This window comes from Saccoglossus kowalevskii, chromosome 7 (assembly GCF_978046115.1).
Source record: "Saccoglossus kowalevskii chromosome 7, keSacKowa6.1, whole genome shotgun sequence".
Taxonomy (NCBI): Eukaryota; Metazoa; Hemichordata; class Enteropneusta; family Harrimaniidae; genus Saccoglossus; species Saccoglossus kowalevskii.
The window spans coordinates 17,018,971-17,038,310 of NC_140647.1; the positions used below are offsets into that span (position 1 = coordinate 17,018,971).

General features: G+C 35.0%; 2 protein-coding genes across 3 annotated transcripts; one reads left to right on the forward strand and one right to left on the reverse strand.

Annotated features, from left to right (window-relative positions):
- The first annotated feature begins 273 nt into the window (after positions 1-273).
- On the forward strand, positions 274-8,955 carry LOC100377682 (2-amino-3-carboxymuconate-6-semialdehyde decarboxylase-like). Of its 2 annotated transcripts, none has more exons than XM_002737194.4 (8): positions 274-633; positions 3,664-3,805; positions 4,489-4,691; positions 4,873-4,956; positions 5,105-5,294; positions 5,828-6,000; positions 6,868-6,966; positions 7,437-8,955. In XM_002737194.4, exons 1-8 carry the CDS (start codon positions 577-579, stop codon positions 7,590-7,592), a joined length of 1,104 nt encoding a protein of 367 aa, XP_002737240.1. In that variant the 5' UTR covers positions 274-576; the 3' UTR covers positions 7,593-8,955. The 2 variants fall into 2 exon arrangements, with proteins under 2 accessions (XP_002737240.1, XP_085357309.1); XM_085501183.1 differs by having other exon boundaries at positions 592-720.
- LOC100378726 (GTP-binding protein 10-like) lies at positions 8,914-19,252 on the reverse strand. The gene is made up of 9 exons (XM_002737201.3): positions 19,101-19,252; positions 17,784-17,995; positions 17,296-17,387; positions 16,317-16,461; positions 14,856-14,929; positions 14,351-14,403; positions 13,426-13,611; positions 11,691-11,811; positions 8,914-9,462 (listed from the first exon to the last, which is right to left on the reverse strand). Exons 1-9 carry the CDS (start codon positions 19,149-19,151, stop codon positions 9,260-9,262), a joined length of 1,137 nt encoding a protein of 378 aa, XP_002737247.1. The 5' UTR covers positions 19,152-19,252; the 3' UTR covers positions 8,914-9,259.
- Between the last annotated feature and the right edge of the window lie 88 nt (positions 19,253-19,340).

The window sequence follows — 19,340 nt, forward strand, 5'->3', positions numbered from 1 at the left end:
TAGCCAAAACACGCATTTCTTTACAAGTAAATTGGCCAAATCTTAAATCTCTTTTAGGGTGTTGCCAAATTGCTAAACAGTAGCTATTAGATAGGTTGCAATGACGTCATGTGAAAACTATTCAATTTTGTTTTTGTTTTTTTTTACAATTTAAAGATGTTTTGTACAGTTGTATAAACGTGGTATATAAAATGTGAGCAAGCTCTCCCTGTCAATACCGGTTGAGAGGTCATAAATTAGCATACAATCTTTACAGGTCGATCTTCACTCAAGGTTACGAGTACGTCATTTCCGGAATTGGTCTCCGCAAGTTTTAGACTCCACAACTGTGACGTATGTTGTTTTTATCAGAAATGTCATCATAAACCTGATACGTGTCGACAAGTTTATCTTTTGACCAAGTGCGAGAAACTACGTGGAGCGAATAGAAGCCAGAAATCGACCAATATATATCTGTGTTCTCGGTTCGGGCTTGATTCACTACGTCACCTGGGACAACAACCCGATCCTGGCAGACGGTCAAATTTACGGACGTGAACGTTCTATGCCAGAGTGATTTTTTGTTAGACCGTGACTATGAAAATTGATATTCACAATCATATTCTGCCAGAGAGATGGCCGGACTTGAAAGAGGTGTGTTTATTGTAGCAGTTTCGTGGTAATTCGGTTGTTTTTTTCCCTGGGGGTTTACGAAGGGGCCTGGTGATCTAAGTATGGCAGGTAGGAGCCACTGTGTCTCGTAACCTTTCTATGTCTGTGCATGTGCATGGGCATGGTCCATGTTACTGGGACGTAACATTAGCGAAGCCCATACAGAAAATACCGGTAACAAAGACGTAGCAAGTTTACGAAATCCTGTGGTACTGGTAGGACCTAGCTGAAAAAACAAACATAAAATAATTACTTACTATAGTTTTTAACGAAAGATTGATTAGATATCATTTAAAGAAATGCTCAAAAATGTCACCCCATGGGCTCAATGTGGGTTGGTTTTTAGTTCCATGGTTTCACAGTAGACATATAGATTTTTCTCCTACCATGGGTAAATTCTAGTAGTGACATTTTAGATGTTATTTTTTAATTATTTCTAAGCAATATTTCAACACAAAATAGATATGTAAGCGGTAATCAATTATTGTTTTTTTTATTTTCCTCTAGATCCTACCCCTGGGGTGGAGGTCTGTTCACCTGTCACAATTTGCCTTTTAAGGCTTATGTTGATCATCAGATTAACCAGGATATATATATATACACACAAGACTGCCAAGTCTTTAATAGCTACTCAGCATTATACTATAACTACCTATCATCAGACTATGAATATGATAGTGCATATGCCCTACCAGTGTCGATAGGGATTACCTGACAGCTAATTTTAGAGTTCAAACAAATTTAACAGTGGTTTTAAGCTTCGCGAGGTTTTGCTTTACTATCATTTACTATGTTCACGATACAGGATCTCGGCACATGCCGAAATTTTTAATTGTTTGCAAAGGCATTACAGCAGTTGCGTTCACATTATTCGAGACCCACTTAGGACCGACACCCTTATTCGTTGATCTGTTATTTGACCCAAACATGGAAAACAATACGCATATGATGATAATAATTGCTATATTGAAATTATATCGATCTGTTGTTATGGTATTTATTACGAGTCATCGTACTCATGAACGAATAAGATTCGAAAATACAATTATTTTTTTCACGGCTATGTAGCATTGCCAGAAAATAGCAGTTGCAGTAGCACATAAATATGCGTTGCTGACGGCGGTTTGCATTCATTTCATTCGTAACTACAGCATCCGAGCATATACTAGTATATCTGCATTTCCTGTCATCGTCATTTCATACTAGTATGATTGAGCATATGTTCTCTTAAATTTACCACCAAGGGCGTGATTTCGGCTTGTGCCGGGCGTACAGGCAGCAAATCTCTGCATGTGTAGAGTTTCGATCCCAAGCATCTATCTATCTATCGAGATTGATTTTTTTTCGGCACATGCCCGTTCACACACAAGTTTTGGCAGGTGCCGACTTGGTAAACGTGAACGCCACTGTTATTTGATCATAGCTAGAAAACAAAGGCGAATAAATAGTCTAGAACATTATGAATGTCCTGTGTAATTCAAGGGTTATTCACATGACTAAAAGTGTTTAAAATGGTGTTTCAGATAGTCAGAATTGTAAAAAATAGTTACAATTGATAGTCAGGTAGTCCTTTAGGCAAATATTGGTTCTGCATATGCATTACCATATTCACTAATGTCCAAGCGTTAGACGATGTATAGGTTGTTATAGTAACATGTTTAGTATCTTTTAAAGAATGTCTGTATCACAGATGAATTTTTAACTAATTTCCCCTTGTTGTTACCTTAGTTGTATTTAGATACAAGCATATGAAACTGTAGCTGTTATGTCATGTTCGGGTATCCAATTTAGATATCCATGTACAGAGATATGTGATGTATTATTCTATGTGTGCATCAATTGAAAAGGACTGGGTCTGGATGCAAAATCACTGTTTGATTAATTTGATTTGATTTAGAAAAATAAAAAGTAGTCATTACTATTTCCGTGCACACCGTACACAAGTGACAACATACAAGTTGTTCACTGTTCAGTAGTCATCAACATTTAGAATACCATTAATAATTGATGGTTTGATTCACATAGTTACACTGAAGCTGATTATCCATGGTGGACCCAACGAACCTGTTCATTACCATGTTAGGAAAAGCTGTATTTGACCTTGGTTAAATTGACTGATTTGATTTTGTGTACCAAGGAGCTGCATTCGTCATTCAGCATTCCTGTAACAACTCAAATCAATCTCAAATTTGAACCAGGAGCGGTACATTTAATTGTTTTTGTGACATTTAATTCTTTTGTTTTTTTGCAATAATCAAATATTGATTGTACGAGTTTCAATTTCAATATTATTGCAAATGAAATTTATATTTATTTATATACTGAGATGGAACTTAAAATGGTATAAATTGTGGAAAATAATCAAGAATTCTCTGAGGTTCTTCCAAACTAGCATGAATCTTCATAAATTTTAACACAAAAAAATACATCAGCATTTGAATATTATGAGGATACTTCAAAGTATGCACAAAGACAGTACAGCGGGAGTATTGGCCGACATACAGCAGTATTCTCGTAATAACCTTATTATTATACATCATTTTCTCCCAGGAATTCATCATGGGAATGCCGAAATCCGAAACATTTAGAACAGATTTAATGAACTTCTTTGTGTGGGGTCCAGTCAAACCTTGAGGGCAGCCATGTTTCTTTTTATTATTAGAGAACGTTAACGCACATAATCATTCCATATTTGGAATTCGCATTTTTTAATATGAAGGGATGAAAATACCGAGTGCAATACGGAAAAATTACGGCAGACTGTAACTTATAACGTTACGGTGTTTATTCTTATTCATCTGACACCGAAAACAATAGAATGTAAAACGCTGTTAAAAAATGTTTAAACACATTTGAATGTTCACCTTGTGCATTACGTTTACAACACATTCAAATATTTTCCTTTGTGTACTTTTGAGGCAGAATCTCAGTGCATGATGGAAATAGAATTCTGTCACTGAACGCAGACGTTAGCACAGTCATTTATCAATTATCAAAAATTCTTTTCTCCAGAGATATGGTTATGGTGGATGGGTTCAGTTACATCACCACTGTAAAGACAAAGCCAAAATGATGAAAGATGGACAAATGTTCCGTGAAGTTCAACCGAATTGTTGGGATCCTGAAGTTAGAATACAAGAGATGGATGAAACTGGTAATGAATCTTAGTTGTATTTTTGTTAAAAATATCTGAAGGACCATGTATAAGGTTTCTATAAAATTGTGGTGCCCAGTAATCTGGACCAAGCTTTTCAATCTGTGAAGGTAGCTCACTTTTTAATCCTTTTACCGGTAATTCTCTCTGTATTTTTTGTCAAGCCTTTCTTATCAAAACCAGCAAAAACTTTCACATTGTAGTCAAGTCACATGATTATTGCTGAATCCAATGGACTTGCTGTATTTATGATACAGAGAATTAGGATTTTGATGTTCACGATGTTCACTTTCCAGTGATGTGTTTGCATATGTTTTACATAATTGGTTGACACATTGTTTTCTGAAATCCTCCATAAATAGCCAATATAAATGGTAAACATGTATAACAGTGTCAGCAGAAACTTTGTTAACTCTTTGAATGCCATAGTTTTACATGCAAAAATTTTGTGCAATAAGTGCACATTTTTATGTTGTTGTTTTTTTTCACTAATTTTTTGTTATTTTTTGGCTAAATAGGTGTCAATTTTCATTGACCTTAGGTCTTGCTCAAAATTGAAAAAACAAATCTGGAAAATAGTATTAACAGTGCTCAAATTTGTTTAATTTTAATATTGTATGTTTTCAGCTCAACAATTTTAACTTGATGTTTGTTTACCATCTCATTTATAATCTCATCTTTAGGTGTTAGTGTACAAGCGCTATCTACTGTACCTGTTATGTTCAGTTATTGGGCCAAACCAGAAGATACACTAGATCTATGTCACATTCTAAATGATGACTTGGCAAAAACATGCAAAAAGTATCCAACACGATTTGTAGGTCTTGGAACAGTACCTATGCAAGCACCTGAGTTGGCTGTGCAGGAACTGAAAAGATGTGTTCAGGTAAATTCTAATCCACAGACAATACTGTTATGCTAAGTGTCCCAGTGTATATGCATGGTTAGAAAACACAACTCAACCTTGGATCGAGGTTCAGTGTTGTTTGTACTTACCCTGCCATAGTGAATTCATTTTTAACAATGCATATTTTACTATGTTATACTACATGTACTTATGTTTACAGGAGTTAGGATTTCCTGGTATTCAGATTGGTTCCCATATCAATGAAATGAATCTTGATGCACCAGAATTACAACCCATATATGCTGTAAGTACTAATTGTACTTATACCAGTATATTAGCTAAGGTTATCAATAGCTAAAATCTTCATCTGATTTAATCCTGGTGTGAACAGAATCTTGTGTGTTTCAGATGAACAACAAATTATTGATGCATATTTGTACATAACTTTGTAGGCTGCAGAGGAGGTTGGTTGTGCGATATTTGTTCATCCCTGGGACATGGATCTAAGTGGCAGAATGTCTAAATACTGGTTGCCCTGGTTGGTTGGTATGCCAGCAGAGACCACAACAGCTATGTGTTCTCTCATATTTGGAGGTGTTCTTGAAGAGTTTCCCAAACTTAAAGTTTGTTTTGCACATGGAGGTAAATACTGTCATGCTTTGTAATATGGTATCAGATCCACAACGTAATGTTACTTGCAGCTCTTGCACGTTATAGTTTAGCTACTCATCCATTATCTGCTAAACAGAAATGCTTGTTAATGTTCAGCTATTTGTAAGAAACTTTTGATCTGGATATCTTGCAAATACTGTAAATTGTTGTATTTGGTATATGGCACATACTAGTTCATATTAGTATGTCAAAGGCTACAAACAAAATATAAACGATAATGAAACTTGAGTAGCACTATACCATGGTAGCAGCCAAGGGAAGCCAACCTTCATGCTCCACGCATACAGCTTTTTGATCTCGCCATTCAAACATGAGTTGATGAGCTTGCACTAATAATCATGAAAAAGTGAAGGACAGTTTGTACGCATATACTTCTGAAATGTGGGATAGAATACCAAAAAGATTCAGGGCTTACAAATACATTAATTTTACTATACATGATCTTCAAAAGAATGATTTTTGCAACAATAAGTGAAACACTGTATATCATTCCAATCTGACAGGTGGTGCTTTTCCTTATACCATTGGTCGTATCGAACATGGATTTAACGTCAGACCGGACCTGTGTGCAGTGGACAATCCAATTAATCCACGCAAATATCTTGGAAAATTTTATACAGATTCGTTAACACATGATCCTAAGGCTCTGAGTTTACTGGTTGATGTTATTGGAGAGGTAAGCATAACACTACACTTATAATTATTAATCTCCTTGGCTTCATGATAGATTGAGGGGAATGTACATGAAGCAAAATTGGCTGTTGAGGTCATCCTCGTAATAATCAACAACTCAAATAATTGTTATCCGGTCTTCTTTATAATTGGATATACATTATGAAAAAAATATTGGCCAAGTTACATTTTGTTATGTCTCGCATGTATATTTCCCTGATATTGGTGTCTTATTTTGTATTCGATCATCCTAAAATTACCTTTATCATGATGCCTTGAGCATTCAAATATCACATATCAGTCTTGTTTTTGTATTCAAATTGTTCAAAATAGATTTGCCCTGTATGGCCAACACTTAATAAAGCATGTACGATATCAATCTGATCAATAAAGTACCGGTAGTCCAGTTACATGAATAGATGAGTGAAGGGAAACTTGATTGGTTGCATAACATTATAATTACATAAGTAAGGAAGTAAACGTAATGCTATACATATATATGGAGAAAGAACCATATGTGTGATTCAAACTGGCTACCACAGCACCAAATCTTCTAGCTACACACCCAAGCTTGGCTTCCTCTTAGCCACTAGGCATCCCCAAAAAGTGATGCTTAAACACACTGAGAACTACAAGACCATATGTGTGATTCAAACTGGCTACCACAGCACCAAATCTTCTAGCTACACACCCCAGCTTGGCTTCCACTCAGCCACTAGGCATTCCCAAAAAGTGATGCTTAAAGACACTGAGAACTACAAGACCAATTGAATGCACACACAGCTTATCGGTACTTTTGATATATACAGCATTACTTCCAGTTATGTCCCGTTTTCACAGTGGGGTAATACTATCTCAATATCTTTTGTAGGGTAATGTCTTGCTGGGGAGTGATTACCCATTTCCTCTTGGTGAACATCATCCAGGTAAACTGATAGAATCCATGGAAAATTTCACTCCCGAGCTGAAGGTTAGTACAGACACAACAGCAAATTTGAATTGTCAAACTGTTGCAATATATCTATGTTGTATTAATTCAGAAACTCTGTCATCAATTCTGATTTGTGAGCAGCATATTCTAATTTGTATTTAGTAAGAATCATTTTATAAAAAAAGTGAAAATTGGTACTATTTATTCATCACAGAACGGTTCTATATTGCTAAGACGCTCACCACTGTACCATGCATTTCTATGGGCTCTGTTTTTCAGCAGAGTCTCTCCTAAAGTACTTTTGTTTGAGAGTTTGCAACTGCTATTTAATCAGTTGTGGTTGTCAGGTGGTGAAAATGCCTGGATGTTCTCTCCTGAAAATACTATTCAATTGATTTTTCATGGGAAAAATACAACTTACTTGGGGGTACCAAGTAGTGTAGTCAAAATGTATATTTTTGATATTATTCATTGTCATTGATACTGATGAACATGTATATTTCTTGTAGGACAAACTACTTGCTGGCAATGCCTGTGAGTTCCTCGGGTTGGACAGGTCAAAATACAAACCAGCGAAGTGTTCAAGCCCAAACCAAGATTCAAATGATAAAGGTGTCAACGATACTACTGATGTGCCATCACCTAAGCGGGTTAAAACAAGTTAAGCTTCTACCCGGATAAATGACCAGGAAGTGAAGTTTCAAATATTCAATTAAATTGTTCATCATGAATGTACACTAGGGTATTATAATACCATTTGCTGCCTGTTATTGAAATGCTGCATTCTCATTTGTATTACATGCACTGTGCGAGGTCAATGCACAAACAAGATAGTGCACGTGTGCGACTCAACATTGAATGTATCCCCAATTTTGTATAGATGGTTTAAATAACAAACCCATTTCTATTTGTTCAGGTAATGAAATCCTAGTCATTTTCATATATTTTACGTTTACGTTCAACTGAAATACACGTGTCATGCAGACGCTTACCACACTATACCACTCCCATGTATATTTAAATTTTTCAATAGTTCATGGTATTATAATTTAAATAAAGGACTCTGCACTGTCTTTTGTGTGATAACAGGGTTCGAACAGAGATCTTTGCTTAAATAAATTAAATTGGCTTGACTTGCCTATTGTGCACACCCCTGTCCTGTTACTATGCAATAATTAGCAGTGTGTTGTCCTTTATTTCCAAGTGGTCAGTATACTTGTAGTAAAAAAAAAACTGCATATATAAATGGAATGATATTTTGTTTATTTGCTTATACATTGTATTTAATTTTGTATATGAATTTTGCTATCTAGACACTAAATGCTTGCTACAATGATGCAATCATTTACAAAGTATTGGATTTGTGGTGCAGCTATAGAGGGCCTTTTTTATATAAATAATTGATATATTGTGGTATTTTATATATTTAATTACTGCCATGTTTTTGAATAGTCGACTGGTGGGTGCTGCAAGGTGTTGGTGCCAGGATGTGCATACTGAGCCAGATTATTTTTGAAGTTGTATAAATTTGATATTAAAAATTGTCAAATGCTGGAGTCAAGTAAGACTAGCAGTATATAATTATTAGCACTAGCTTTTACCAACCATCCAAAGGACTTCATTAAAATGGTCTTTATACACGGGTGGAGTTTGGATTATTTTTTTTTTTTCATGGATTGCCAACACGTACATCTGTCATGTCGAAAAAATAATGAGGTACTGTTGCAACAAAATCAAATAAGTAATGTTAATTATCATTTTGGTCTCTTAAACATAGGCAAATCTACTGAAAGGAGTTTTTATACACGAGTTGCTTATGCCTCTGGACTGTCTGAAAGTGGTCACTAACACAATGGATGTGGATGTAGACTAGTATAAGTACATTTTCATTGCTGTGCTTTATTGATTCACAATGAATTGTTGGTTGGAATTACTAAATTCTTTAAATTTACATACAACTCCAATTAATAGTCACACATATTCATATCACTATCAATACATTAACTTTAATAAAAAATATGATAACAAGTTTTGTGTGTTCTGGTATATGTGCCTTGAATTGTAAGTGACTGTTGTGTCCCACTCCAGTAAAATATTTTAGCCAAACTGCTAACCATAAGAGTAAGAGATTTAGCCATCATCTAATTTCCTCTACATCGTCTTTAAAATTGTAGCCGCATATCCTGCATGTCTATTTACATGTAGGCATGTATTCGTGCAACCTGTAGAATAGGGCTCTATAAAGGAGAGCTTTTAACACCAGGTTCACCACACATAAGAGTGCACTCCAGAAGTATAAAGGGTATTTATACAGGCTTGTCTGCTCAACATTCTATATTTTCTCTTTTGCTTTCGATTGTAACAGTTCTTGTCTATCATTTTCCCTTTCCTCATCTGCTTCCTTGTCTAACAGTTCCCGGATTCTCGTTTTCAGCGGTTCAAGTCCGGTTGATTCTTTAGCAGATATTTGAAGAATTTCTTTAAATTTAATTGGCATTGATGGTGCTATATCTTGAGGAAGATCGGAATAATCACCTAATAAAATAACAAACAACATATTATTCATTGAAAGAGAGCTATCTGATTACAATCCTCTGAACCTTGAACCGCAATAAATCTCAGATCTTTGAGTCAACTTTCACAAATTATTAACCCGGATTATAATATTTAAAAAAAAAAAAATCACTCAATTTTTAGACAATTCCACTATTATCATAAATATTATGTCCACTCAGTCAAAAAATTGTATGCTGTGAGCCAGAAAAAGGATTATGTGACATTATTTAAGGCAAGAAAGTATCCTGTTATTCAACTTCGCCAAAAGTTCTTGACAAAAACATGCACCGAGTATACCTAGAAGGAGTGTATCAAAATGTGAGGAGGTGGTTACTACATGTACTGGTAGTTGTTTTCAGACAAGTATGTAAGTACAAGTTCTAATTCTACACAGACTGGTTTGAATAATTATTTCAGTCTATCACACTAGAACTGAACCCTTGTGATAATGTGCATGTTATTGTGAGGAGCATCTGTCATCAACTACAGTCAATCATAGAATCATAATTAAAGTCAAAGCAATGTGCAGCAGCTGTCCGAATAATTAGAACTGATTTCATATTCCCCAGGGTATTCAGACTACAATAATGTAATGCAATGTAAGAGTGATTTAATGGTTTGTAATATTACTAAGCAATATAATATTACAGTGTCAGTAATGTTACACGAGTGATGTAATGCAACACAGTGTACATCACATTATTATACATCTGTCACCGTAACGCCACCGTAAGTTACAGTGTGCCGTAATTTTGCGATATTTTACGGGTAATTTTCATCCTACCATACAAGGAAATGCGAATTCCAAATATGGGATGATTATGCGCGCAAGCGTCCTCTAATAATAAAAACAAACATGGCTACCACCAGGGTTTGACCGGACTCCACACAAAGAAGTTCACTGATTCTGTTCTAAACATTTTGAATTTCGGCATTTCCATGGTGTATCATTGGAACGAAAAGATGTATAATAAGGTTATTACGAGAATACCTCAAAGTGTGCACTCAGACAGCACGCTGCACATTAACCTCCGCTGCGTGTCAGCCGATACTCAGCTGTACCGTCTTCTTGCATACTTTGAGGTATCCTCGTAATAACCTCATACCGGATTCTGCCATAAATTCGCCCAGGGCCGTTAAACGGCAGTTTGGGTTTTTAAAAAAAAATTGGGACCAAGATACCGCCCAGGGCGATTTTTCGACAGTTATTTAAGTTGCTATTTTAATCTTTTCTGATGCCTAAAAGTTTCGCCGTAGCCACATCAAGAGTATTGATGTGTATTGCGACTAGCGTGATCGGGTTAGCTTCGTTTCGACAATGAGTTGTTATCGCTGTAAATAATGTTCAATTATTCTTCAAATGCTCAGTTTATCTTTTGAAAACAACTATTTTTTTATTTAAAAACAAATCATGCCGCTTTCCCATTAAAATCCAAGCCAAAAGATTGTACAACAACATCGGCAAATCTCTTCCATGCTGGGTTCAATAACATTAACATATTTAAATTTGTTATGGTAATTTGAACACGTTGGCATCATCTATCGTTTTTATTGGTTAATTATCGATTTGACCTGTCAGGTCAGGTCAAAACATGGCGGATATTCATTTCTACAGCATCGAGCGTTGAAAATGCGATCGGAATCATTCGCTTACGATGAAATAAGTTGAAATTTATTTGCATTTCATAACAATTCAACGAATTTATTTTTTGCACGTTATTATAATCATTACTAGGTAATAATCAACAATTGTAAAACGCAGCATGACCGGATAGCGCTACCATGATCATCATTCGCTACTAAGCAATGCAGTTGTGTTCGTTGTTATTTGAAACTTCTTTTAGAATATACTTTCGTTACTAATAAAATGAAACAAAATAATTGTATTTGACGCACGATGTTCGTTAATGTGATTTTATTGGAGAAAGATGTGCTGTCTACTTATTAATCCAGCTAGAAAAAAATGTATACAATTTTAGTTTCTTTCGTTTTGGGTGGTCCAACTGCCAGTGTTGAAAGTCGGCGTAGGTGGATTTTTCAATGAAAATATAAGCCCCCTAAAAATATTTGAAAATTTGAACCCCAAATAAAGGGCCCACCAGCTGTGAAACCGCCCAGGGCGATTTTTCGGATGGGCGAATTTACGACAGAATCCGGTAGTATGCAATGTACTGTAGTGTAATATAACATGAAATACCTGAACTTACCACATTGTTGGAGTTTTTCTAATAAAGGCTGCAGTTTTTCCTGAGACTCTTCAGTGTCCAATTTATTAATGGCTAATATTGCTGGTTTTGAAATTAACTCTGGTTTGTATAATTCTAGTTCCTAGATGAAATAGAAACAAGCAGCCTGTCGGCTGAGATAGCTCCGCTGTTAGCAATGCTAATGGCAATTAAAGAACAGAAGATATCATTAGAAAATGAACAAATCTGAGAGAGGTCCACATGTAGTACCTATATATGTAATATCAAAGCAATTGGACTTGCGGTTTTCAACAAGAAGTCGAAAATATCACTTTTACCAAAAATGACAAAAATATTTACCAAAATTAGAAAATTAAAGATATCATTACAAAATGAACAAATCTGAGAGAGGTCCACATGTAGTACATATATATGTAATATCAAAGCAATTGGACTTGCGGTTTTCAACAAGAAGTCGAAAATATCACTTTTTACCAAAAATTACAAATTTAAAATATTCACCAAAATTAGAGAATTGAAGATATCATTACAAAATGAACAAATCTGAGAGAGGTCCACATGTAGTACCTATATATGTAATATCAAAGCAATTGGACTGAAAATATCACTTTTTACCAAAAATTACAAAAACATTCACCAAAATTAGAAAATTAAAGATACATGTATCATTACAAAATGAACAAATCTGAGAGAGGTCCACATGTAGTAAATATATATGTAATATCAAAGCAATTGGACTTGCAGTTTTCAACAAGTCGAAAATATCACTTTTTACCAAAAATTACAAATTTAAAATATTCACCAAAATTAGAGAATTGAAGATATCATTACAAAATGAACAAATCTGAGAGAGGTCCACATGTAGTACCTATATATGTAATATCAAAGCAATTGGACTGAAAATATCACTTTTTACCAAAAATTACAAAAACATTCACCAAAATTTGAGAATTGAAGATATCATTATGAAATGAACAAATCTGAGAGAGGTCCACATGTAGTATCTATATATGTAATATCAAAGCAATTGGACTTGCGGTTTTCAACAAGAAGTCGAAAATATCACTTTTTACCAAAATTACTAAAAATTTTCACCAAAATTAGAGAATTGAAGATATCATTATGAAATGAACAAATCTGAGAGAGGTCTACCCAAGGTACATATACACCAAGTATCAAAGCATTCAGGCTTGTAGTTTTCAAGAAGAAGTCGAAAAAGTAAAACATTGACACGGACGATGACGGACAATCACTCATATGATAAGCTCCGTTCGACAAAGTCAACAGCGAAGCTAAAAAATTAGATTTATAGAACATGTCACTGAGGTGATCATATTAATAAAGGGCACTGATTGTCGCGACACACATGCACAAGATATGGGTCTCGTAAACAAAAATGGCAACTTTGACTTTTGTGCAGATCATTGAGTACAAACTTAGACGTTATCAAACTTTAATTAGGTAATTTCTTTGATGATTGAAAGATAATGAAAAAGTCACCGGTGATAATTAGTGCAAGTTGTGCCCAGGTCAAAATGCATACTTGTGATTTCCAGAAGAGCGCATTGGATTGTGGGAAAAACGATTTATCAATACAAATCTTGCACATATGCAGTGTGACAACCACTGCCCTTTAATCATATTTTTTTTAGCATGTAATGAATTGTAAGGTGACATATTATAATTTATCGTTATGAAATGCTTCTTGATTCTCCTTACGTCATTGTCCCCTTACCCTATTAAGTAGAGAGAGTGTTTCAAACGCTGTCCTGTGGAGATATTTTGGAGATAACTGGAATCCATGCACATCAATTATGAACAGTAATAATTTTGTTCTTTCCACATGCTTCAAAAACATGTGTCCCATTCCAATATTGAGATGAGCGCCCTCTACCAATCCAGGCAAGTCTGCCATGCTGATCTGCAATATCAAATTGTGAGATATCTTCATCAAATAAAATCATTAAACTGAGATTCTATGAAAAAAAATTACTGTATTTGCTCTATTAGAAGCACATCTATAGAATCACATATAAATCCAAAATAGCATTTGCTGTACACAGAATTATTTAAAAATCACTAAATTTCACCCTACTAATAGGACAAATACAACACTAGTACAGAATACAGTGGAATTCCATCAGGTGTTCACCTATAAATGAAAACCATTTCATTTGGCTCCTCCAAACTTTGAGTGTTTTTTTTTTCCAATTGACACAAGGGTTCTTGCGATCATGATCCTATGCTCAAACTAACATTATTTTTCGAAAAACCACTCAACTCATCACAGCAAACTAGGGCAGTTGAGGTCAAAAATATCTTTATCATCAACATATATTGTTTGTATTTTATATCTTTCATGCACTATTAAGAACTTGTAATAAACACTATTATTATACATCTGTCGCCGTAACGCCATAAGTTACAGTGTTTGCTGATTCTTTTCTAAATTCCTATGATGTATCCTTGGAAGGAAGATGTATAATAATAAGGTTATTACCAGGATACCTCAAAGTATGCACTCAGACAGTACGCTGCACTGTCGCATCGACCTCCGCTGCGCATTGATTGATACTTCCACGGTACTGTCTTTGTGCATACTTTGAGGTATTCTCTTAATAACCTCATATTACATACATATACATCAAGATAACCCTTACCTGTCTATTGTCGTCATAATGAATAATACCAATTTGTGGCTTTACCGTTGTAACTGAAAACAATTGATTTGGACATTAGAAGATGTTGTTGTTGTAGCCACAGTGCAAATGTTGGTGAATGATACACAATTGTGGCATAAAGAGAAGTATGCATACCTATTGTGATCAAGAGAATGTGTGATGACAACAGGTTGATTTCAAGGACTCATTGTAGTAGTGTGAATATTAGGACCAAACAAACCAAACGAAAGATGTTCAAAATCTCACCACTGTTAAACTGTTCAGCAGCAAGTTTCAAACATGTGTTTGCCATGTGATAATAATGTTATTCATTCAAAATGGCATCTGTAACCACAGTTTCTACAAGTGTTATCATATTCAGTACAACAATGTTGGTAAGAAGAGTACACAGTATAAAACCTAAGAGGAATTCACACCAAAAATATATCTACACTATTTTTATAATTCCAGTTAACACAACACTACTCATTCCACTGACACTTACATGGATAGTCAGCAATCTTTGGTTTGGTTCTAGATAGTCCTCCCAATAGAGTGGATTTCCCGGCATTTGGAAACCTAATTCATACAATAAGCAATTAAATTTCCTGTACTTGCCAATGAGGGTGCACTAACATTGGAAAAACAAAAATCTTAGGGGGCGGACATCCGGGCATTTTCTACCGCCTGGCAACCCTCGCGGTGAAAACAAAGACCAAAAACTCGCAGAAAACGGTACTTTGCAATGGTTGTTGAGAGTTCCATGAACAGTGTAACAAGATTAGCCCTACGTGTGTGTCATATATAAATTTGGTTGTTCAGGATTACTTCAAAGTTGAGTTTGTGTTGTTTTCTCGAGTTTTCACCGGCTCCACCGGCGTTCCACAGCAGCGCGCACAAAGCCCATAGAAATACATGGTACAGTGGTGCGCGTCTTAGAAACGTAGAACGTCTGTGACGTAGCTCCGCCCCCGAGGATAGCTGTGAATAAAAGAGGAAACTAGACCATCTTTCTAACATGATGGTATTATGGTAGTTTAATGTGCTATGCCAGCCCAGTCAATCCACTGACCTCAAGAAGGTTAGGGTTGAAATGAAAATTAATATATTCACAGTTTTTGTGTACATATTATTAATACCATTAGAATACCGATAATTTAAAAAATATGAGTCTGCCATGCCATGGTGAAATGTGACATGAATGAAAGAGTTGAATATTGTTATTGATATGAATCCTAATATTGTTAATTTTGATCTCTCCCACAATGCATTGCATATATGTGCAGTAACATGCTCAGTAGCTTAAAGCGTGAACTGCCTTGTCAGTAGCCAACACCATCAAGCAGTTCCGTGGCTTCGCTTGTGATTGAGTTTTCAGTGTCTTATGGTGTCATCAAGTCAATAAATTGCATGTGGTATTCTCTATCTGATGACCAAACTGGGGTTTATGATATTACAAAATAAATATTCAGTGTGAAGCAGTTTCAATTAAGATGTATCTGAGATGTACACCACACTCTTCAGATGTTTCTAGAATAGGCATTTTATTTATTTTTATTTACTTATTGACTCTTACACAATCCCTGGAGGAAAAGGAAATGTTCACAAGGTACTTAGATCCCACCTATCAAAGTTTACATGATTTTATTCATGTTACCACAGCATCCAACATTACCTAACATTTGCACGCCCTAGGTTAGTTGTGAGCAAAATTGGGAAGCAAAATTGTAACAGCAAACAATACGGAATTTGTTGTAAAATACTCAATAAACAGTACAATGCATCTGGTTTTTATTAGTATAAACTTCCAAATCCAAACTTTCAAATTTGATTTTTGGGCAAGTTACTTAAAATTAAAAGGGCTGTCAATGAAGTTTTGCTGACAATACAACATATGTGTTTGGCTAAATAAAATAACTCTATTGTATGCAATAGGTTTGGTTTTCACATTCTGCCAATGACCTACCCAACAAGTCCAATGTCAGCAATTAGCTTTAGGTCAAGTTTGACAGATTTTCTTTCTCCTTTCTGGCCATTCCATTCAGTGGCAGCACACCCTCCTTTTCCACCTTTTGCTACAACAACTTGTTTTCCGGGTTGATCAAGATCAGCTACAAGTGAGGATTATTGACATAATTAAGTATAGTACACTATTAATAATAATAATAATAATCTTCATTGAAACTGTATCCCAGGGTGATATCTTGGTTGAAAATACAATAAAGTAACAAAAAACAAAACAAAAACAAAGTGTAACAAATAGACAACCACAAACATTTAAATGTAAAGAAAAATAAGTATAATAGGTATAGTATACTATTAATTTTTATTGGGTTGGATACAGATTTTGTGGCCCAAGGTTGCGTAGTGGAAGCGCCCAAGATTGCAAGGGTGTGTTAGCAGTACTATCAAGGGCTGCAAAATCCGTTCCCAGTTCTTAAAGGTTTCATCACATGCCTAATAGGTGTAATTACAATTTTACCATGGCATGACCATAAACACATAATATAATTTAAAATGAAATGTTTTGTTCTGACTGATGAAAAGTGGGTGTGCTTTCTATAGCGTTACAAGGCCGGGCAACAGTGTTCTCTCTAAGCCTTATTTTCGCTCAATTTTCTCAGATTCAATTATAGTTTCTCAGTGAAATTTTGTCTTTTGAGAAACTTTCCATGCATTTTGTATGCAGAAATAACATTTCAAGGGGAAAATGGGCAAATTTTCACAGTATTTTCAAGATTCAAAAAAATTTAAGGGAACAGTGCCGGGCAATACTAGATACCGTATATAATAAAGGTAATAATAGATACAATATGGTGTTGAACATAGTAAAACAATAACAGCCTTGCCCTGAGTACAATGGACTTATTGAGAAGATAGTAATTGAGTTTTAGCTCGACTGTGTTCAAATTTGGACTAATGCCAAAATGGTCTGATGCACTTACCAATAACTTGCCCATCATCTGAAACAACAGTAACTCCACTAGGTACAGAAACAATTCTATCTACTCCTCGTATTCCTGCCAAACGCCTCTCCCTGCAAGCAGAAAATTGAAAATAAATTGTCATTGGGCATATGCTATTTCAGCGGCGCTGTTCATCTGTTGTAACCCTGGTTCCCATAATGTAATTTGTCTTCACTTCTTTGACTTTCATTTTTTAGTCACATCATCTTAAATACACGAATAATAATAAATAATTGATTGGTACGTCATGAGGAAAACTGTTACACCAATCACAAATGAAAATGACCAAACATCCAACTTGGACATCAATTTTACACAAGTTGCTTGTTATCACAAGCTTGCTTGCCTTGAATGGTATTCACACCAACCCCTGCTACAGAGATACAAGTAACTAGAAGTAACATGATAGTCTCATAAAATTCGCCTTTGAGAAAACGCTTTAAGTATTGATATAAAGTGTACAATACCTGCTATTCACTCCATTTGAAGCAGTAAATCTTTTGGTCGGTTCAGTCATCTGTAATTTTCTAAGCGTCATTTTGGACGACGTTACTAGAACCACATCTCCTCCATCTCCTCCCTGTCCGCCTAGCGAGGGAAGTCCCATACCACCAGCACCTCCCTTAACATAGATACGCAGTGTGTCTTGAAATCCACCAAATCTTTTTTTAAATGCATCCTGTGATGTGTAGAGTTATAGACTGATTTAATTATTTTGAAAATTATGTGGGACCACATAATGAAATAATGCATTTCACAACAACTCAACTACGAGGCTAGGATTTAACAGGATACTGTAAAACCATTTATTTTCACTATTTGTTGATATTTAAGCAATTTTACACAGATTTAATTTAGCTGATTTTACTTATCAGTGAAACTAGTTAAATTAAAAATTCAGTGAACGAATAATGTGTTTACAGTATGCAGATTGCAATGGCAAACCAACACAGGGTAATAATAGCAAGCACAGTAAGAGGGGACGAAAGCTGCTTCCAACGTAAGTTTGTAAGATAACATAATTGTTAAAAGAATATTAATTAAAAGTTTAGAAATGCTGCACTTCATGTCTATCTTGAATTGTGTTCAATGTATGCGTGAACTAATAATCAACAATCTATTTTTCGTAAATTGATATAATGCGTTTTCTCCACGCATAACACACCAGGGAAATGTGGTTAGTAAAATCTGACTACATCCTTATAACAATCCGGCATGATCCATGAAAAAGTTATGTTTTGTAGGCTGGAGTGTTATTAAAATAATATGCTTATATTTTGTATATACCGGTATATATATTTAAAAAAAAAAAATTAAGTTTTGCTAAACGTGAAATATGTTGCGATAGTTACAATAAAAATAAATAATAATAAAATATATATAGAAAATAAAAAATAAATAAAAAACACAGTACAATAAATCAGATTGGGGTTGCAAATAACTGGTGGACAGATTATTAAATTTCACCCAAATGGAACCACTCAGGTGGATGAATCAGAAATTATAAGTCAGTGCATAGACCCTCTAAAAGAGGGTCTATGGTCAGTGACACTGCCTTCAGATGTATACAAAATAGTGAAAACGGCCGTTTGTGCAAAACTAGCCCTACGTATAGTGATGTGTTGCTCGGGGTGGGGTGGGGCAATGGACAATATCTCTACGGAGAGGATCGTCTGTTGGTACACTATTGTGATACTACGAGTAAACGTCCCATCACCAACACACAGTCCATGCTAATGTATAATAAGATATGTATTGAAAAAAAAAAAGAAGGAATGTCATACTCGAATGTGTTCAGACGATCGCCTATACAGAAGCCTTGTTAAATAAACCATCGTACATACTAAGTTGTTGAAGAAAACTTGGAGTTTTCCAAGTTTTTTATGGAAAGGTGCAAAAACATGTTTTACGCATGGACGCCGCCATATTGTATTGAGGGAGCATTATGGGTAAGATGTGTATGAAATGATTTAATTTTGCTTTATTTAAAAAACAACAACAGTTATTTAAATAATAATAATAAT

Excerpts from the sequence above, each read along its gene's own strand:
- LOC100377682 (XM_002737194.4), top strand. The coding sequence starts at position 577 with ATGAAAATTGATATTCACAATCATATTCTGCCAGAGAGATGGCCGGAC. Across the intron at positions 4,692-4,872 it reads AACTGAAAAGATGTGTTCAG|GAGTTAGGATTTCCTGGTAT; the intron begins GTAAATTCTAAT and ends TTATGTTTACAG. Across the intron at positions 5,295-5,827 it reads AGTTTGTTTTGCACATGGAG|GTGGTGCTTTTCCTTATACC; the intron begins GTAAATACTGTC and ends CCAATCTGACAG.
- LOC100378726 (XM_002737201.3), bottom strand. The coding sequence starts at position 19,151 with ATGGTTTATTTAACAAGGCTTCTGTATAGGCGATCGTCTGAACACATT. Across the intron at positions 17,996-19,100 it reads GATCGTCTGAACACATTCGA|GATGCATTTAAAAAAAGATT; the intron begins GTATGACATTCC and ends TACACATCACAG. Across the intron at positions 11,812-13,425 it reads CACTCTCTCTACTTAATAGG|GAACTAGAATTATACAAACC; the intron begins GTAAGGGGACAA and ends TATTTCATCTAG.